At 32.2% G+C, this 18557-nt stretch overlaps 1 protein-coding gene and 1 long non-coding RNA gene across 3 annotated transcripts in view; both read right to left on the bottom strand.

Annotated features, from left to right (window-relative positions):
* Nucleotides 1–7028, bottom strand: part of LOC139890836 (cyclic nucleotide-gated ion channel 2) — a 38466-nt gene extending 31438 nt beyond the window's left edge. The window contains exon 1 of the mRNA XM_071873761.1: nucleotides 6268–7028. Within this exon, the coding sequence (XP_071729862.1) occupies nucleotides 6268–6939 (672 nt within the window). The 5' untranslated portion in view covers nucleotides 6940–7028. The remainder of the gene's footprint in view (nucleotides 1–6267) is intronic.
* A 2291-nt stretch (nucleotides 7029–9319) lies between these two features.
* Nucleotides 9320–11630, bottom strand: LOC139890835 (uncharacterized). 2 transcript variants are annotated; one of them, XR_011773455.1, is made up of 4 exons: nucleotides 11259–11630; nucleotides 11090–11184; nucleotides 10035–10094; nucleotides 9320–9420 (listed from the first exon to the last, which is right to left on the bottom strand). It is a non-coding gene; the product is annotated as an uncharacterized lncRNA (long non-coding RNA). The 2 variants fall into 2 exon arrangements; XR_011773454.1 differs by having other exon boundaries at nucleotides 11095–11184.
* Between the last annotated feature and the right edge of the window lie 6927 nt (nucleotides 11631–18557).

Here is an 18557-nt window from a genome sequence, read left to right as displayed (position 1 = left end):
GCGAAGAGCGTTTGTCTTCCAACGGATCCATTGATCCTCATCATCGTGTCTAGCATGAATATATGTTTTGTTTGCTAGATTTGTTGTTTTTGGAGTAACTAGAATGAACTTGAAATAGGTGTGCTTAATCTTTGATTTTGGAAGATTAAATGTTGTTAAATTGTTAAAGTTCATGTTTTAATTGTGTTACTAGTATCACTAGCTTCGTTATGATGCGTAGGTTGATTAAGAAAACTTCAAATACATGATTTGTGATGTTTATGAATTTTGATTAGGGTTTGATGAACTTGAAATGAACTTTTGATACTTTGGATGCCATGAAATGTTGTTAGTAAGTGTTTAGTTATAATGCACGTTTCATTACCTTCAAAACGGCATATCATATGTGTAAATTGGATTCCCAAAACTTAAAATGCATTTGATGAACTTGAACTTTGAAAATAAACCTTTATTGATCAATTGACGAGTTTTCGGTTATTGTAATTGATGTTTTTGCTTGGTGAAAAGTAGTTAGTTGTATTCCTTGTCAAAATACCTTTCCAACGATATAAGATACTTGTTTTGGATGTTTACGGTTTAGGATTTATGGGTATTTGAAGTTGGATTCGTGCTTGGGTGTGAAAACTGCCAGAATCCTCTGCACAGGTAATGGCGCGGCGCGCCATATACCCGCGCGGCGCGCCAAAGTGGTCTGTCCAACTTTGTCGATTTTTGAATAATGTTTGCTATGCTACACACCCCCGATCAACATGAAACTTGGACAACATGCTCATATATGATTTCTAAGCTCGTGAAAATAGTTCGGGACCCGACCCGACCCCATTGACTTTTTCGTTGACTTTGACCAAGTTTGACTTTTAGTCAAAATTAACAAAACACTTATGCAATCGCTCTAATCTTATTTTATATTTGATTCTTGCATGAAACGTGACAATTTGATTCACATGCTATATAATCGAGTCGTAACGAGCCATAGGACTAATTGAACACATTTCACCCGACCTTGTGTCGTAACCGGTAAATTGATACAACTTACTTGTTTAGGTCAAGGCTAAGCAACTTTCATGCACACGTTTGCTTTGTGAAGTACTTTTATACTCGTGCACTCGAGGTGAGATCATAGTCCCACTTTTTCAACAACTTTTATATTTTTAAATCGTGGGCTGAGAAACATATACGTTACATATTTATATACATTTCATATGTATATATACCTTTCATACTTTTATACATCGAACACGAATACGAATACAAAGATACGGACGAGTTTGAACGAAAACCCTCAATTCAATTATCATTAATTACATCAGATGGTGTAAGCGAGACTATGTTGTGTGGATCCATACGGGTTTGACTAACCCTCATTCGGACGGTTCGCTACCGTTAAGCGAATGAAATATATTCTGGTACGGTGTATGTTCTAACACTTTTATGTTGAGGTAAATGATACGGTTAAGCTTTGATAATTGGGTGCTCGGTAAACAACAATACTTATGGAATTCAAACGATTCGGAAAATCGACTTATACTATAACTTGTGGTTCAACTTATTTTACTTACATACTCATTTACTAAACCTATGATTTCACCAACGTTTTCGTTGACAGATTCTCTATGTTTTCTCAGGTCCCTGAATGCTATATGATACATGCTTCCGCACTCTTTTTGATACTTGCTTGGATGTCGGGTATACATGCATATTTGGAGCCCTTGACTTGCTTTTAAATTGTGTCGCATAGGTTTCAATTGTACGTTAAACATTGTAATGTAACTAGTCGTTGAACTACTTTTGTAAACTTGAAACGTCCTTTACATTTGAAATGAATGCGACATATTTTTGGTCAAACGTCATCTTAAGGACTTATGACCACGTAACGGGACCTAAGTAGACGGCGCCGTCAATGACGATTTTGTCGGGTCGCTACACATTGTGTAACCATGGTATCGAAGACATACATCATACTTTATTCTCTTGTAGTGTTGCAAAGGAATTGAGGAGGAAAGTTGGGCTATGGTTAGAGTTGGATATCAACAATTTTACTTGCTGGCAGATTAGTCTCATTTGTATGATAATTGTCATTTAAATACCAAACTTAAAAATCGGTTGTTCCTTATTGTGGCAACATCACTTTGGGTGCTTTGGCAATTCCTTAATGGAGCTATTTTTTCGGTGAATCGGGGGAGAAAAGATGAGTTGTTTGATTCTATTAGACACTTTTCATATTCTTGGGGTTCTAGTAGAAATAAAGATTCTACTAGTTGGAATAGTTGGCTTATAAAGCCATTGTAACTCGTTTGTTGTTTTACTTCTAGTTTCTTGCAAGAAGTCTTAATAAAAAATATTTGTCGTTAAAAAAAAATTATAACGTAAAAATTATAAATTAGTGGTGTCTCGTGACCCAAACTTTATGCTAAACTCGCCTCTGGGTACGGTCTTTGAGTCGACCATTAACTCTACAGAATATTAAAGAGGAAACAGAGATATAGCTTAAGGCTTAACTTTTTCATTCATACGTATGAACCAAAAATTACTTGCGTTTTATTCTACTGATCGAACTGTTATTACTAACTGCAAATAACTACTACTAGAATTAAAGTGCTAATAACATGGAAATATGATAAATAAATGATGTCATGTATATGCAAACGCGGTAGGCTTGACCGAATACATAACTCACGTGCTCAACAATTATTCTTTAATTTGCTATTTGATAATCTCTAAAACTTGGGCCAATTCCAATTAATAATCAACGTGAGCTGAGTATCCATAACTAGACTCGTAACACACTATAACATACATCATGTTACTTATACCTTATGAATACGGTCATATAATTCATTTGAACAAATTACGGAGTAATATTTATGTAGTGATTTTTCATGTCTTTATAAATTAGAGTAAAAGCATTTTTAATAATACAGAGATATTTAATACTCCGCAAGTCATATACAGATTAGTACAGATTTGTTAACACGACATAAAAATATTGTACAAACATTGCTAATGGACAGTGTCTGAGTTGTAATCTCTTGAATCCAATAATTTACTTGAAATTCAACGGACCAATCAGAGCGCGACATGTGGCGCAACAATCACGTGTGATTGAAAAAAAATTAATTTTTTTTTAAATAATTTTTTTTGAAAAAAAAAAATTTTTTAATTTTTTTTTTAAATATAGCATTTCAAATCCAATCACATGTGATTGTAAAACCCAATCACATGTGATTGTAAAACACAATCCACATGTGATTCTGCATTTCAAATTCAATCACATGTGATTGAAAAAAAAAATCAAAATTTTTTTTCAAAAAAAATTCAAATTTTTTTTTTCAAAATAAAATTTCAACCGAAAAGCGAATTTAATTTGGTGATTTGATCAAGTTTGTTAGCGTTTCGTGATCATAACTTCAAAATTTTAGACTTTAATTCGGTGATTTGAACAAAAACTTGGTGTTTGAAGGTTTTAGCACAAATTAACTGAAAATCGTCATTTTACTAAAAAATAAATAAATAATTTAATCACATGTGATTGAATTTGACATGCAGAATCACATGTGATTGGGTTTAACAATCACATGTGATTGGCATGCAGAATCACATGTGATTTACTGCATGTCAAATTCAATCACATGTGATTGAAAAAAAAAATTAGAAATTCGGGGAAAAAAAATTCGGGAAAAAAAATTTTCGAATTTTTTTTTTTTCGAATTTTTTTTAAAAAAAAAAATTTGAATTTTTTTCCAATCACATGTGATTATCGCGTCACGTGTCGCACTCTGATTGATCCTTTGAATCTCAACTTAAAATTTGGTTTCATTTGAATATTCCTCATACGCCAATATATCTCTATATTTATATATTTTGTTTATATAACAAATATAAATACAGAGAAACTTATCTATCAAAATCGTCATACCAAAAACATTTTAATTCATTACCATAAAACTTACACCGTCATATTATTATTTTGATTTTGCTAATGTCAGGTTACCTATTATCTATTTACGTTAATTAAATTATGTAATTAGAAATTAGAAATGAAAGAAATAACGCAGATGGAAAATAATATATGTATATACATCACTATAAAAGTTTAAACATGTAAAAAAAGGAAATAACTTGCTACTTATGTCATGACATTCATGAATTTCACTATGTGCACAGTGCCCTTGCCCATTTTTTCTTATATCTTGAAGTCGTTTTTGTGAAAGGTAAAATTTAGTGTACAGTGTAAATACATCAAACGTGACACAATGATAGAGACGTGGAAAACCTATATTTGCTTTAATTTTATAATTTATACTGTAATGTAATAGTTTTAGTAGTTAAAGTTAATATAGCGTTTTAAAGCCCTACTATAAAATCAAAAATACAAAATTAATTAACGGGTCATGGTATTAAAAATTTCCTGTTTGTTCCTCTAAATAAGAAAGACATATTTCTTTTGATAAATAATAAATATGGAGTAATAGATACTCCTTCCCCCTCTGTCTCAATTTAATTATCATTAAATAAAAAGCACACAATTTAAAAAAAAAATTATAAATGTATTGTATTTTCTGTTTATTTTCCAGTTTTACTCTTATTTTTCCTTTCTTTTTAATCTTATCCACATATATTAAAGCCATAATATAATTTAATATTCTTATTATTTTCTATTTAGAGTAGCGGACAATTATTTTGAACATCCCAAAATAAAATACTGGATAATAAATTAATGATGGAGGTGTTAATAGATAAATGGAATCACAAATTCTTTTGTTTCTTTCGTTTTATCTTGACATAATCACAAAAACAGTCCCAATGATTTGTTTTATATCACACCTTCAGTCACTAAACTTTTCTTTGAATAAAGATAATCATTGTGGTTTATAATTGTTGCAAAAAAAGTCATTTCTCTTTAACGGACGTTAATTTTTTTTTATTTTTTTTAAATCTATGCACATGCATGTCACGTGAGGGTAGAAAAGTCATTGATAATCAAAATATACCCTTTACGCATAAGAAGGTAGCGATTTTAGTTGTTGGATTGTGTAATTGATCACTAGAATTTAACAGATACTCCGTAATATTTTTGTAACCAACTCACTTACATCACTTGTAGTTTTGGCCATCCGGATTTTATAAAATTCACGAGAAAGTGTAATGATTTAGCTAATGAGATCTGTTTGATTTTTAAACAAGATAAAGTTAGAGAGTAACCAAGATTTCAATATGGAATTTGTGTGGTAGGTATTTAAAGAATAAATTTTACATTGGTGTTTGTGTTTGTGTTCTTAGATGTATAAAATTAAATGTTTATGTTTTGTGTTTATGATTTATGATTTTTTGATTTTTGATTTTGATTTTTATTGTGGAATTTAATTTGATTATATCTGCTTATGTTTAAATTTAGGTGAAGATGAAGATATGTGACATAGGAGATAAGAGAGTAGTAATAGTTAAATTGACAATAATACCCTCACGTGCAAAGCATGTAACGCTTTTTAACGGATTTTTTAATGTGTGTTAAATGGAAGGACTGTTTTTGCAACATTTGCAAACCACAATGTCCTTGTAAAAAAATTTTAGTGACCGACTTGTACATTGAAACAAACAGGGACTGTTTTTTGTAATTTTCTCTTTTATCTTTTTAAAAAATAAAATGTTTTAATTAACCTTTTGATGTTAGATTAACGTACAACCTCTTGCAAATGAAATTTGTCTAGCTTGATCGAGCTTGAGACTAGTGGCGGAACTTGAACTCAAAAACAGGTGGGGCGGATGCAAAAATTTAATAAATTTTTCATTTCCAGTGAGGGTAAACACTAATAAAAACCTTATTTTTTAGTAAATCTTTTTTTTTTTAGTGTAAAATTTTTTTATCCGTTAAATCTAGATGGGACGGATACCCCCTTTGGGTTCCACTAAGATCCGCCCCTGCTTGAGACTCGATCTAAAGTTATACTCTAAACATAATACTTATAGACCAATAAACCTTTAACAAACCATCTCAACTTCAGCTCGAAATGACCCACCTTAGGTGTTCGATTACACACATCGATCAATATATAACTAATTAAGCATCTTATGTTTACGTTCAACTTGTATTTATTTATTCAACTTCAATAGCATATTAACATATGTACTCCGCAATTAGGCCTGAACATATAGTTAGAGTTAAAACATTATACGAATTGTACCGTAACCAATAATTTTAAATAATTAAAATCATTGCATGTGAAAGTAGTACGGAGTAACAAGTTAAAAAAAACACTGATTGAATACCTGTGGGATCGGTAGTATGACGTATGCATCGTACCAAAAGCCTTTGATAGACCTCAAATAATGTGAAGAGATAGCCTTTGGATCCCATACAAGTTTCCCACAACCAACCACAAGCGACTCACGTGACACGTAAGCAACCCTAAACTGCAACCACATATGCAACAAATGAACCGTATCAACCAACGTTCGTAACACCGCTACCACGGCAGCCAACGCACCGTCCATATAAAGACACGGATATCCACCACGACCAATTGACAAAGTGTAAAAAAACATTGGGTCAACGGCTAAAGCCATCCCACGTGCCAATAAAAAGAATCTATTCCATCTTTGCACATTTTTACTTCTTGGGTCGAACACCCGAGAAAAGAAGCTCGAAGAAGAACTGTGAGTTCTTCTTCGAGCTGAGGTATTAGCGCGGTTCTGAATTATTTTGGAACTGGGCCGGTTGCGAATGGGAATAAGGGAAGACCCCGCAGAGGCTTCCCATTCGAGTTGGTGGGTTAGGTCATGACAACTAGTGGAGTGGAAAACGGGGACGCCAACTTGAGTGCACGTGTAGCACTCGGTTGTGGCGCTCGTAATGGGGCTAGTTTCGTCGACGTCGAGGTCGTCGGTGGTGTCGGAAGTGGTGGTGGTTCGGTTGTTGAAGAAGTGAAAGAAGGAAGGCATGATTTGTGATTGAAAAGGGTAACCATGAAGGGGGAAAATTGTGGGTGGTGATAAAGGGGAGAGAAGAAGATATGTTAAGTGGTGTAGTTTGTAGCAATAGCCCACTTCTATTGTCGATAGATAGATACAAACGTTTCTATTTTGTAAATTAGTTGTTTTATTTTATATTATTTTATTTATTTCGATTATGAATGTATCTATGATATTTTTTTTTTCTTTTTAAAAAGCAAGAAAGTAATTTTCATTGATCGAATATATAGTTACCTAGAATTCTTAGATCATAACTGTATACTAACTATACAATGGAAACACAGAAGAAAACACTATACACCGAGAATGTTACAAGTTGCGAGCCAAAACAACGGGGGAATAGATCAGGGGAAAAACTTGAGAACAAGCTGGGGAGGGCATAGATGGCAGTGCTGATCGAGCAGCGACAAAGCAACCATGACCAACCCATGTAACCCCTTAACCATAAAACCTAGTTGAAGGGCGCGTAACTGACCCAAAAAAAAAAAAAAAAATTACAACGGTAGGATGGAAGAAGAGGATCTAGTTGTATTTAGCCGATTCCGGTTCTGTGTTGAGGAGATACAACGAAGTAGGAGGGGTTTATAAGCCATTTGTGCCACTCGAGGGATGATATTTGAAAAGTTTGGATATCCAAGTGAAACTTTGAGTTTGTATTTCAGCTAAGATGGCCACCGGGATCCAATCCTTTTTTGAAAATACCTTGAGATTTCTATATTTCCATAATATGTAGCCACAAGTCCATTTGGTGGTTTACCCAATATTAGAACTTGTTGTATTACTCGCGAAGGGGTAATTTGACTTGAAAGCTCCGTCCAAGTTAGTGATGGAGGTATTGTGTTGATTCCACTATTGTAGTAAGAGGGTCCATATTTGAGAGGACAAGTTGCATTGCACAAGAATGTGATCAATCGATTCGACATTGGAGTTACAAAGTGGGCAGAGAGTGGAGTCAACATCAACTCCACGCTTGTCGAGTTCGACTCTTGTAGGGATCATGCCTGGTAGGGTGCGCCATATGAAGATATTAACCTTTTGCGGTACACTTTTGATACAGACCGTTTCCGTATATGAACTAAGTGAACCGAGTTTGAGATCATCAATTAAAGAAGCAAGTTTTTTCGTTGTAAAAGTTCCGGATGGATCAGTTGACCAAGTCCAAGAGTCAGTCCTGTCAGATAAAAGACAAGATGAAATTAAATTATTAAGTTCAGATAAGTCCCGTGTGTATCTATGATCTAGCTAGTATCTCGCATATTTAATGTGGTCGTAAAAACGAAATAATACGATTAACCCGTTTACATTTGAATAAAAATATTCATTTTTACAGGCTAACCCGAAAAACTTTTATCTATTTAGTAAAATGAAAACACGACTTAATTACTTCGCTTTACTATATACGGAGTAATAAAAAAAATCCGTTTACAACGACAAATGTTATTTTAGATATTAATACTAGTTAGCCTGAGTGAATATATACGCAATTGGTCAAGTATGTAATCGAGTTGAGTTTGAAAATGATCAAAGCTTGGACTCGAAAATAACTGTGACTTCGTGTTCATTCTAGAGTTGTTTCGGACATTTTAATGAAAATGAGACATTTGTTCGTCTTTATAAATCATTAGACATAGATATGATAGATGACATTCATTTAAAAAAAAAAAAAAATCAAATCATAGTTTTTGAGATATGTAACTATCAATCGTACATGTTCAATGTAAAATTTAAAACACAATACGCATTCAGAATAAAAAAAACACTTAACATTTTCAATTTGTCCTACCCAAATAAAAAATAAAAATAAAATAAACCTATATTGTGTATATAGCCATAGGGATGTCAATAGATGTTGAGATACTCATTTAGTCCGATTTATTAACTTTAATATAAATGATAAAAGGACATGGATATGAATATTGTTGATGTAAAAAATTGATGGATCGAATATGAATAACAATTTATCATCTACGACTACAACCATATATCACTCGAAATACATAATATAAATATACTAGCCTTTAAGAGCCCGTGCGTTGCACGACGACTCTTAATCATAAAAACTTGAAACGTGAAATGTTAAGTATAATAAATACAGTATCACAAAAATTGTTGGGGATGAAATAAACGTTCATACATCGTAGCTGATGAAAGCTATGCAAATTAAATAATTATAAACACATCTTTGCAAACACAACCAACACTTAGAAATTGATTTGAAGTTCTTATTTAGCAGAAGCCCAGATGTATGTCAAATGATTTACCTAATCCATTGCATCAAGTAACAAATACTATCTGTCATGATGTATTAGAAAGTGATGGATGCCCATAACTAAGTTTCCATAAAAAATTATTACCTGGATGAAGCTCTCGGGCCTGCTTTTTAGGAAACATATAATAGAATTTCACACAACTGAGCATGGACTTGTGTGCAGAAATTTGATTGCCTTCATCCTGCAATAGAATTTCAGTCAATCAGCTTGTATTTGTTTGAACTTCTGCATAATTGGATTGTGTACTATAGCAAATAAATAAAAGCACAAATGATCTAGTAATTATAGAATCACATTATTATATAAGGTTGTCCCATATGTAGATTTAAGGGGTCAAATGAGTTAAAAATGATCTATAATATAAACATTTGTGCATAAAAACTAAAAAACCATATTTTAACAATATGTTTAACTATTAACAATATGGTGAACATTTGATCCATGTTACCCATTAGTTATAACATACACCGAATCAACTATTTTATATATAATATTGGGGAGTAAATTGTGACAATTATCTGAACGGGGCCAATTTTTTAAAAATAGAAACTTGGTTGCAAAGTTTATCCAAATCCGATATGTTTACACCATTACTGATAGAAGTTGTTTATAAAAGTAAGTATCAAGATGCTTATTGTACTTGTACCCACTAAAGTTGTACTTTAAAATTATTAAATCATAAAGATAGAAACTCAAACAAAACAACCTATAGGCCAACTCAAACAAAACAGTATGTAGACCAATGTATTCATTTTACCATGAACTATGTTGGGTCGTAAGTACAAAAAATCATACCTGCCATACTTGATAAGCCCTCCAACACACATCCAACTCAAAGTGCTCACCAGTTGTTTTCTGCACTTAAGAGACAAGCATTTTACTATAGCGAGTAGCGTAGTAATTAGTAGAAACAAACTGTGTGTTAATAGCGAGGATATGGTGAACCCCAAGAGCAATATCCCATTTCCAGTGACTATTTATGTGCTTTGCAAGACCATAACAACTTGTTGGAGTACAAACATTATGTCATCGATAATATATATGTACAAACATATACAAATAGTGTCATCTCTATACTTTACCACTACAATAACAAATAAGACATATTTGCAGATCAACCTTATAAAAACGAAACACGGTATGAGTAAGGTTTAATCAGCGAAATTCTGCATAATTGACAAGTATATAATGGAATAGCACAAAATCGACAAATATATACTGGAATAGTAAACAATCAAACAACACTTGTAGATCAAATATAAAATATTGATACAAATACAAGTATGTTTACTTGTATATTGCTACTTATTATATGAAATTACACATACACTACCATAGGATACACCAATTAGGAGTATACAATTACATATCTCGTACGATTACAAACTTAACATAAATTTCATATTAAAGTACAACTAAATAGCTAAGTAATCTCATGGTGTATATAAATTGACATAAATTGTGTATGACGTTAAAGCAAGTAAGCCATGAAGTTTAACCAATAGTTATTCATTATATCACCATTAAATCACACAAAATTTATGGAAACCAGTCAAATTGAAAAAATATGCCCTCCTCGACATTTATTCAAACACCTAGTATGCATCTAAGACAGGCTCAAAATCACTATTGGTGAATGGAGCAAAATATCAATACCTTTAGATGGTGTTTATCAAGCCAATTCTGGAAACAAATCATATATATTTTAGGATTTAAATTTATCTATTTAATAAAATATAAAATAAACTAAAAAGCTTAAAAACATTATTTTTTAATCAACTTTTATATAAGCTTCTGAACTTTCTGGTATTGTTAACACATAATATGAACCGATTCGATTTAATTAATACCTTACCAGTGTAGTGGTATCAGGCGGCCATGGGCAGTTGAACATGATAACTGTGAGTCTACATACGTATGTAACAGCATAAAATTAAGTGAATACCTGTCAAAACAACACATCGATTATTAGAATTCAACAACATGGTTTACCAGAAAATGACAATGGGTGCTTTATACCGAAACAATCTTCAATAATTAGCATGAACCGTCGACCACCGGAAAGCGATATAATGACCGGAAAAGCTTCAATCAAATTCAATCGTTGTAAAACGCAAACCCAAATGACAGGAAAAACTTCAACTGATTTCAATCGTTGTAAAAAGCAAACCCATTTACAAACCGAAGAAGCTTCCGGCGAATAAAATAAACCGGACATATTATACAAAATTTATATCACTAAATGCGTAAAAATGTAACGAATTAATCAGTTGTTGCGGCATCGTTTATTACGGCCGCCGGAGGCGGCAATCGTCGATTTAAAGGGCGTGGTTGATTGTATTTTGAAGAGAGAGGGGTAGAGTGTTTTTAAGATCTGGATCTGTGTTCTGCGGTTTTCAATTGTGAAGAGAGAGATGGTGTGGTTTGGTTCTGGCACGTGGAAATTAGGTTTATTAAAAAAACTTTTAATTTGGCAAAAAAATCCACGTGGAGTATTTTTCCTGATTGTAGGGTCAGTGTGCCACATCAGATTTAAGTTTCACACTTTGTAAATTGTAGAGATACATATTTACTTAAATAAAAGAAAATTTAATGTAATTTGAGTTTTTGTTTATTTTATTATTGACATTTAACAACTTAAAACGCATACATCAATCTCAATCAACTATAATAACAATCAAAAAATCGTTAAAAAAAATTTAAAAATAACAATTAAAAGTAGCTCAAAGCATTTGCGACTAATTAATAAATTCAAAAAAAGGCTCTCGGATTGGAAAATGAGAATTTGTCTTTTGGTGGAAGGCTAGTTTTGTTAAAATCGGTTCTTAATAGTCTCCCTCTTTATTACTTTGCTTCGCGCTCTTTCGAGCTCCGACTTGCGTGCTAAATCTTCTTGAGAGTGTGAGACGTACTTTCTTTTGGGGGGTGGGGATCCTTCGGGTTCAAAAATCTCATGGGTTAAGTGGGCAACCACATGTTTGCCTTACGGGTTGGGAGAGTTGAATATCGGGTCCTTAAAAGGCAAAAACCTTGCTCTTTTGGGCAAGTGGTGGTGGAGGTTTAAAACCGAAACCAATTGTTTGTGGACCAAAATTATTCGAAGTATTTATGGAATTGACGGCGGCTTGGGTTCGGTTGATGGGTTCCCTCATCCTCCGTACTCGGGCGTGTGGCGAAATATTATATTTGCAGGTAACCACTTAGAAGAGCTAAAGATCCCGTTCAAGAACTCCTTCATAAAGACTATTGGCGATGGACGGTCAACTTCGTTTTGGAATGAGATTTGGTGTGGGTCGGATTGTTTTAAGAATTTGTTCTCGCGTTTGTATCAACTCGAGCTCAACAAAGAAGCGTTGGTCAGCGATCGTGTGCTAGCTCCCAATTCGGTGTTATCAGGTAACATAAACTGTGCAGGTGGTGGTGACAACAGCCTAGTAGGCCTCGTTTCAAGTCCAAGCCCAAACTCTGGTGGGCAGATTGCTTCTCTATCCAGCCTGTTTGCTTCGGATTCAGTTCCTAGGGATACTCGTGGTCAAGGCAATGCTACAGCAGGTGCAGCAGTAGCAGCAGCTCCATCGGGCGTCTTTCAATGGAATTGGGTGCGAAACCCAACTGGTCGAACCGCTACTGAGTTAACCGAACTTGTTAATCTTCTGTTTTCTATTGCTTTTGATTTTAATGCTCCTGCATCGTGGAAATGGTCCCTTGCTTCAAACGGCATCTTCACGGTTAAAAGGCTATCTCATCTTATCGATAAAGAACTACTTGGTGTTAACTCGACAAATCAACCCTTGCAAAAAACGTTGAGAAACAATTTGGTACCAAAAAAGACCGAAATCTTTATATGGAGGGCATTGAGGGAAACACTACCGGTTCGTACCGAATTAGATAAACGTGGCATTGATCTTCATAGTGTTCGGTGCCCAATTTGTGATGATGGTCTCGAATTGGTGGATCGTGTACTCCTTGATTGCAAATTCTCTAAGGATGTTTGGTCTCGTATTTTCAAGTGGTGGAATTGTTCGACTACTTCCATTAACTCTATGTCCGATCTCCTTCGTGGCAACTCGTCCCATACTATGTCCCTACTTGATTTGAAAATTTGGCAAGCCGTGGTTTGGATGAAAGGACCCGTCCTAATCCATCTGGACGAATACATTACATTTGGTTACATCGCGAGGTACTTGACCTCTATATGATACATTTTACAAACATTGCATTCATTTTTAAAAGACGAACTTTTTTTACAGCGAAAGTTGACGGCATGCATACCATTTCATAATACATTCAACTATAATTGACTTAATAATAATCTTGATGAACTCGACGACTCGTGTGATGCCCCGTACAAAACCATCGTGTACGAGTCATCAACAACAGAATCATTACAAGGTCAAATACTATATGCTGTTTCAAAACAAGTTTGCATTCATGATAAAAGGTGACGTTTTAACCAACGTCAAATGTTTAACATCCGAAAGTATGCTTCTACGAATAGCAAGCAAAATAATAGTACGCGACCCATAGGTCGTTACAAATACATTGTTCAAAAGTAATAAAGTCTGAATGCAAGATAAAATATTTCATGCGATGACATCTCTAATAAGCGCAGCGGGAGTCTACAAGGCATGACTAGTACAACATCGGAAGCAAGCAAACCTTAAGCACCTGGGAAAAACATGCTTAAAAATGTCAACACAAAGGTTGGTGAATTATAGTTTAAGTATAATAGTAATGTAAGATAGGCCACGAGATTTCAGTGTGTGACGACCCGAAAATTTCCGACCAAATTTAAACTTGATCTTAAATTGTTTTCAACACGATAAGCAAAGTCTGTAATGTTAAGTCTCGAAAATTTTGGATCTATATTCATATAATCAATTACCCTTTGACTATGCTCAACGATTCACGAACATTTATGTGTGTGTGTATATATATATATATATATATATATATATATATATATATATATATTATAATATATAAGATAATAATGTTGTGATTAAAATGAATCTATATGTATATATATATATATATGAATTATATACATAGTTAATGTTATATGTATATTGTTATATATAAATATTAAATGAGTTATTATATATGTCATGATTAATAATATGTAATACTAAGTTTGATTACTGGTTAAAAATAAAATTAAATATAATTATGATAGTACTTTCAACATTTTTATTAATATTAATATCAATATTAGTATTATTAATCTTATTATTGTTATTATTGTTATAATTAAAAATTCTAATAATTGTAATGTATGGTTATCAAACAAAAGTTAAAAATATAAGTATTAGAATAAGAATGATTAAAATTATAATCTAAGTATAATTTAAATTAAAATTATCATTTATTATTATTATTTTCATTCTTATTATTATTAGTATAATTTTTGATAAAATTATTATTAATACTATTATTATTAGTAATTCTATTATTATTATTATATTCTTATCAAAATTAATAATATTAATGGGTTTTATTAATAAATACGTATCAGTAATTTATTAAATATAATATAAATACAGATATTTGCATATGATATAAATACTTATATATAGTGTTATATGTAAACAGATACTGTATATTAATCAGTTTAATTACACATTCAAGAATCAAAATCAGTGACCTCTCATTATCAAACTGTATTCGATTTGTACGTACTATATTTGATTGTTGAAATTAAACCACAGATTGGATGAATCTGTTTCACGTCCACATCTCCTTTCATTTCTTTCTTTTCATACGATTCCTACTGTCGACCTTCATCTGCTATAAAACAACTATCTTGTGTTAACTATCTATCAACATTATCAATCATAACAGCTTTTAACTTCCATTATTTACGAAATTAAATAGAAAAACAATTAAAAGTTTACGTACCCCTGTTCTTGGGTCATATTTTCAAAAACTCGATTTCTTATTAAATCTTAAAATTCTTAGATGCTGTTATGCTAGACACATGTCGTTTAAACTGTATGCAAAGTCTCATAATCCAATTTGTGTTATTCATCTAGAATTAGTGAAGTCAAATTTTGTTTCAAAAAGTCAACTGTCATGTTTATCGTGAAATTCAAATTCGTTTTGAGGTTTTAGGATCAATTAATGGTTTGAGAAGTTTCCAGGGAGGATTTAAAATCTATTTCATATTGAAATCGTGAGCTAAAACTGTGTGAAATTCAATATCAATGTTGAGTCATGTTCGTCGTGTTCAACAGCAACGATTCCTGTTTTATTTTTTTATTTTTTTTATCTGTTAAATCAATTCAATCACTTTATTAAATGTTACTGAGTTTTTATAAATCTAAAAAAAAAACAGATTGTTATATCGTTTTTTTTATTATTACTGGAAGTTCCTGAGCGATTTATTATCTATGAAGAAGAAGAACGTACAAATTAAAGGTTAAATAAATTTAATTATCATCCAAATCGGAAATGTTAGAGTGGTCGAGTGGTGGGCTGTTGGTTCGTGTTTGCAAGTGGTTGCGAGTTCGAGTCCTTGCGTGGACATTTATTTTTGGAACTAATTATTGGGAGGTAGCCTTTTATTATTATTATTATTATTATTATTATTATTATTATTATTATTATTATTATTGTTATTATTATTATTATTATTATTCTGATGATTGTAGTTATTATTATTAGTATTAATTATTATTGATAAATTTGTTATTATTATTAATACTATTATCATTACTTAGTATTATTGTTATTATTATTACTGATATTAGCATATGTAATAATATTACTATAATTATGAACATTATTATTATTATTTTCATTATTATGAATATATTATAAATTACCATAATAAATATTATTATTAGTATCATCTTATACGTTATCAGAATTATTATTATTATTATTATTATCAAAAATATTAGTAATAAAATCATTATTATTGATAATATGATTATTAGTATAGTTATAATTAAACTTATTATCATTAGTATTAAAATTATTATATTCATAGTTATTATTATTAGTATTACTATAAATAGATATTTTTATACAAAATATATTTACAAGAATAATAATATCACATATCACTATAATTTTAATATTAACAAGATAGTAACTAAACTATATATATATATATATATATATATATATATATATATATATATATATATATATATAAAAATATATCAACTAATATATACATATATTTTATCATATATATAAACTCTAATATAAATTATTATTATTAATATGTTATAATGAAAGGTAAATACTAGATAAATAAAATATATAAAGATATCTATAATTAGATAACAAATAATTTAATAAGTATATTATTAAAAATAACATATATATATTTATTCGATTACAAGTATATGTATTAATATATATAACAATTATATAGGTTCGTGAATCCAAGGCCAACCCTACATTTGTTCAATGACGTCATATGTATTTTTACTACAAAATACAATATGTGAGTTTCATTTGCTCCCTTTTTAATTGCTTTTGCAATATATATTTTTGGGCTGAGAATACATGCGCTGCTTTTATAAATGTTTTACGAAATAGGCACAAGTACTTAAACTAATTCTATGTGGGTTTAAACCAGAAATATACCCTTAGTTTGGTAACATTAAACTACTTGTCTATGTACGGTAGGCGCGAATCCTAAAGATAGATCTATTGGGCCTGACAAACCCCATCCCGACTAAGGGATGCTTTAGTACTTCGAGGTATTTTAAACACACCTGATCTGGTGTACTTCAGAGGGTAAAACATGAACGTTAAGGCTTGTTACCGGGTGCCTACAACTTATAGAATACTTTTATACACTTGCGAGTGTACATATATTTATAAACGGAAATCTTGTAGACTATTAATATAATGAAATGATTATTATGATAAACCTATGAACTCACCAACCGTTTGGGTGACACTTTTAAGCATGTTTATTCTCAGGTACGAATTAAGTCTTCCGCTGTGCATTTGCTCATTTTAAGGACATTACTTGGAGTCGATCATCGCAATGGGACCAAATGTTGATGACTTCGTCCAGGTGGATAAGGACAGGGTCGTCACACAGTGCTTCAATAGCGTTTCAAAACAGTATGAAAAGTATATGTATAACCGTGGGCACTTGGTAACTAACTTAACGTTTATCACCCCCTAAAAGTACACTTGGCGAGTGCGTATGTTTACGAAGTATTAAACACCCATTAAATGCTAGCGCTACTAGCCCGAGTGGGGATGTCAAACCCTATGGATCCATATCTAAGATTCGCGTTCACCGGTTCAAAGACCAATGACTAAACGTTACCGAGCTAAGGGGAAAGTTAATACCGTTGTATAACCCGCACATATATAAAGTTTAAGTACTCGTGCCTAGTATGTAAAATGTAAAATGTGCATGTATTCTCAGTTCCCAAAATATTTAAAGTAAAAAGGGATGCTATAACTCACAGTGGAAAGTAGTAAAAGTCGATATGCGGGAATAGTAAGCAAATGGTTGGTCCGGAAGGTCCTCAACCTAAGTCAAAAGTTACTAAGTCAGTAAATCGTTCCCAAAGGTTTAAAAGTATGTAAATTAGGTCTTAAGTATCATCATCATTCATCATTTAACAAAAAGTGTAAAGTAAGTTTTAAGTCAAGACTAGGGTTTGAAACAAGGGCTGACTTCGTTCAGTCGCCATGACCTCTATAAAAACTGAAATGGGGTGAGACCAGTGGCCATGGCTCCGTATATGAGTCCCCTAGGTATTAACCAATTTCCAGAACCAAAATCGTCTTCGTTTGACCGTGGTGACGGTTTAAGTGCGAGTAGGTCAGAAATTTCAGCAAAACGTTAATAGGGTGTAGTGACTTTCGGGAGGACATAGATCCTAAACCGTAACTCGGATTAAGACGAGGTCTAAACGGAAAATCATATACTCGAACCGAACTAACTGTAAATCAACTTTACAGTAGCCCAGGTAGTCTGATCAGTTCTATAAATAGTAGCTAAAGGTGTTCAGGTGGGTTCTCGGTGCTTGATGCTCATCACGGTTCTCATCCTTGATGCGTATAGCTTCAAGTGTACAACTCGTTGATGGGTTTGCATTATCTTAACCAAGGTTTGACCATCATAACACTAGTGTAAGTCAAAGATAAGTTGCACAACTCACTTAAGAGTTGTATGTAGTTTGATGAACCAAAGTTACATCAAGTTCTTAGATCCGACACCTACATGAGTTCTACTAGTAATATTAAGCTACAAACTTGAAAGTAAACTAAATAAATAAGATCTTAAGTTGTAGAACATAGTTCTTAGTTAGATCTTGAAGATCCTAGACCCAAAAA

This window comes from Rutidosis leptorrhynchoides, chromosome 2, assembly GCF_046630445.1.
Source record: "Rutidosis leptorrhynchoides isolate AG116_Rl617_1_P2 chromosome 2, CSIRO_AGI_Rlap_v1, whole genome shotgun sequence".
Taxonomy (NCBI): Eukaryota; Viridiplantae; Streptophyta; class Magnoliopsida; order Asterales; family Asteraceae; genus Rutidosis; species Rutidosis leptorrhynchoides.
The sequence above is the reverse complement of the archived record's forward strand: the minus strand, read 5'-3'. Positions and strand labels throughout refer to the sequence as shown.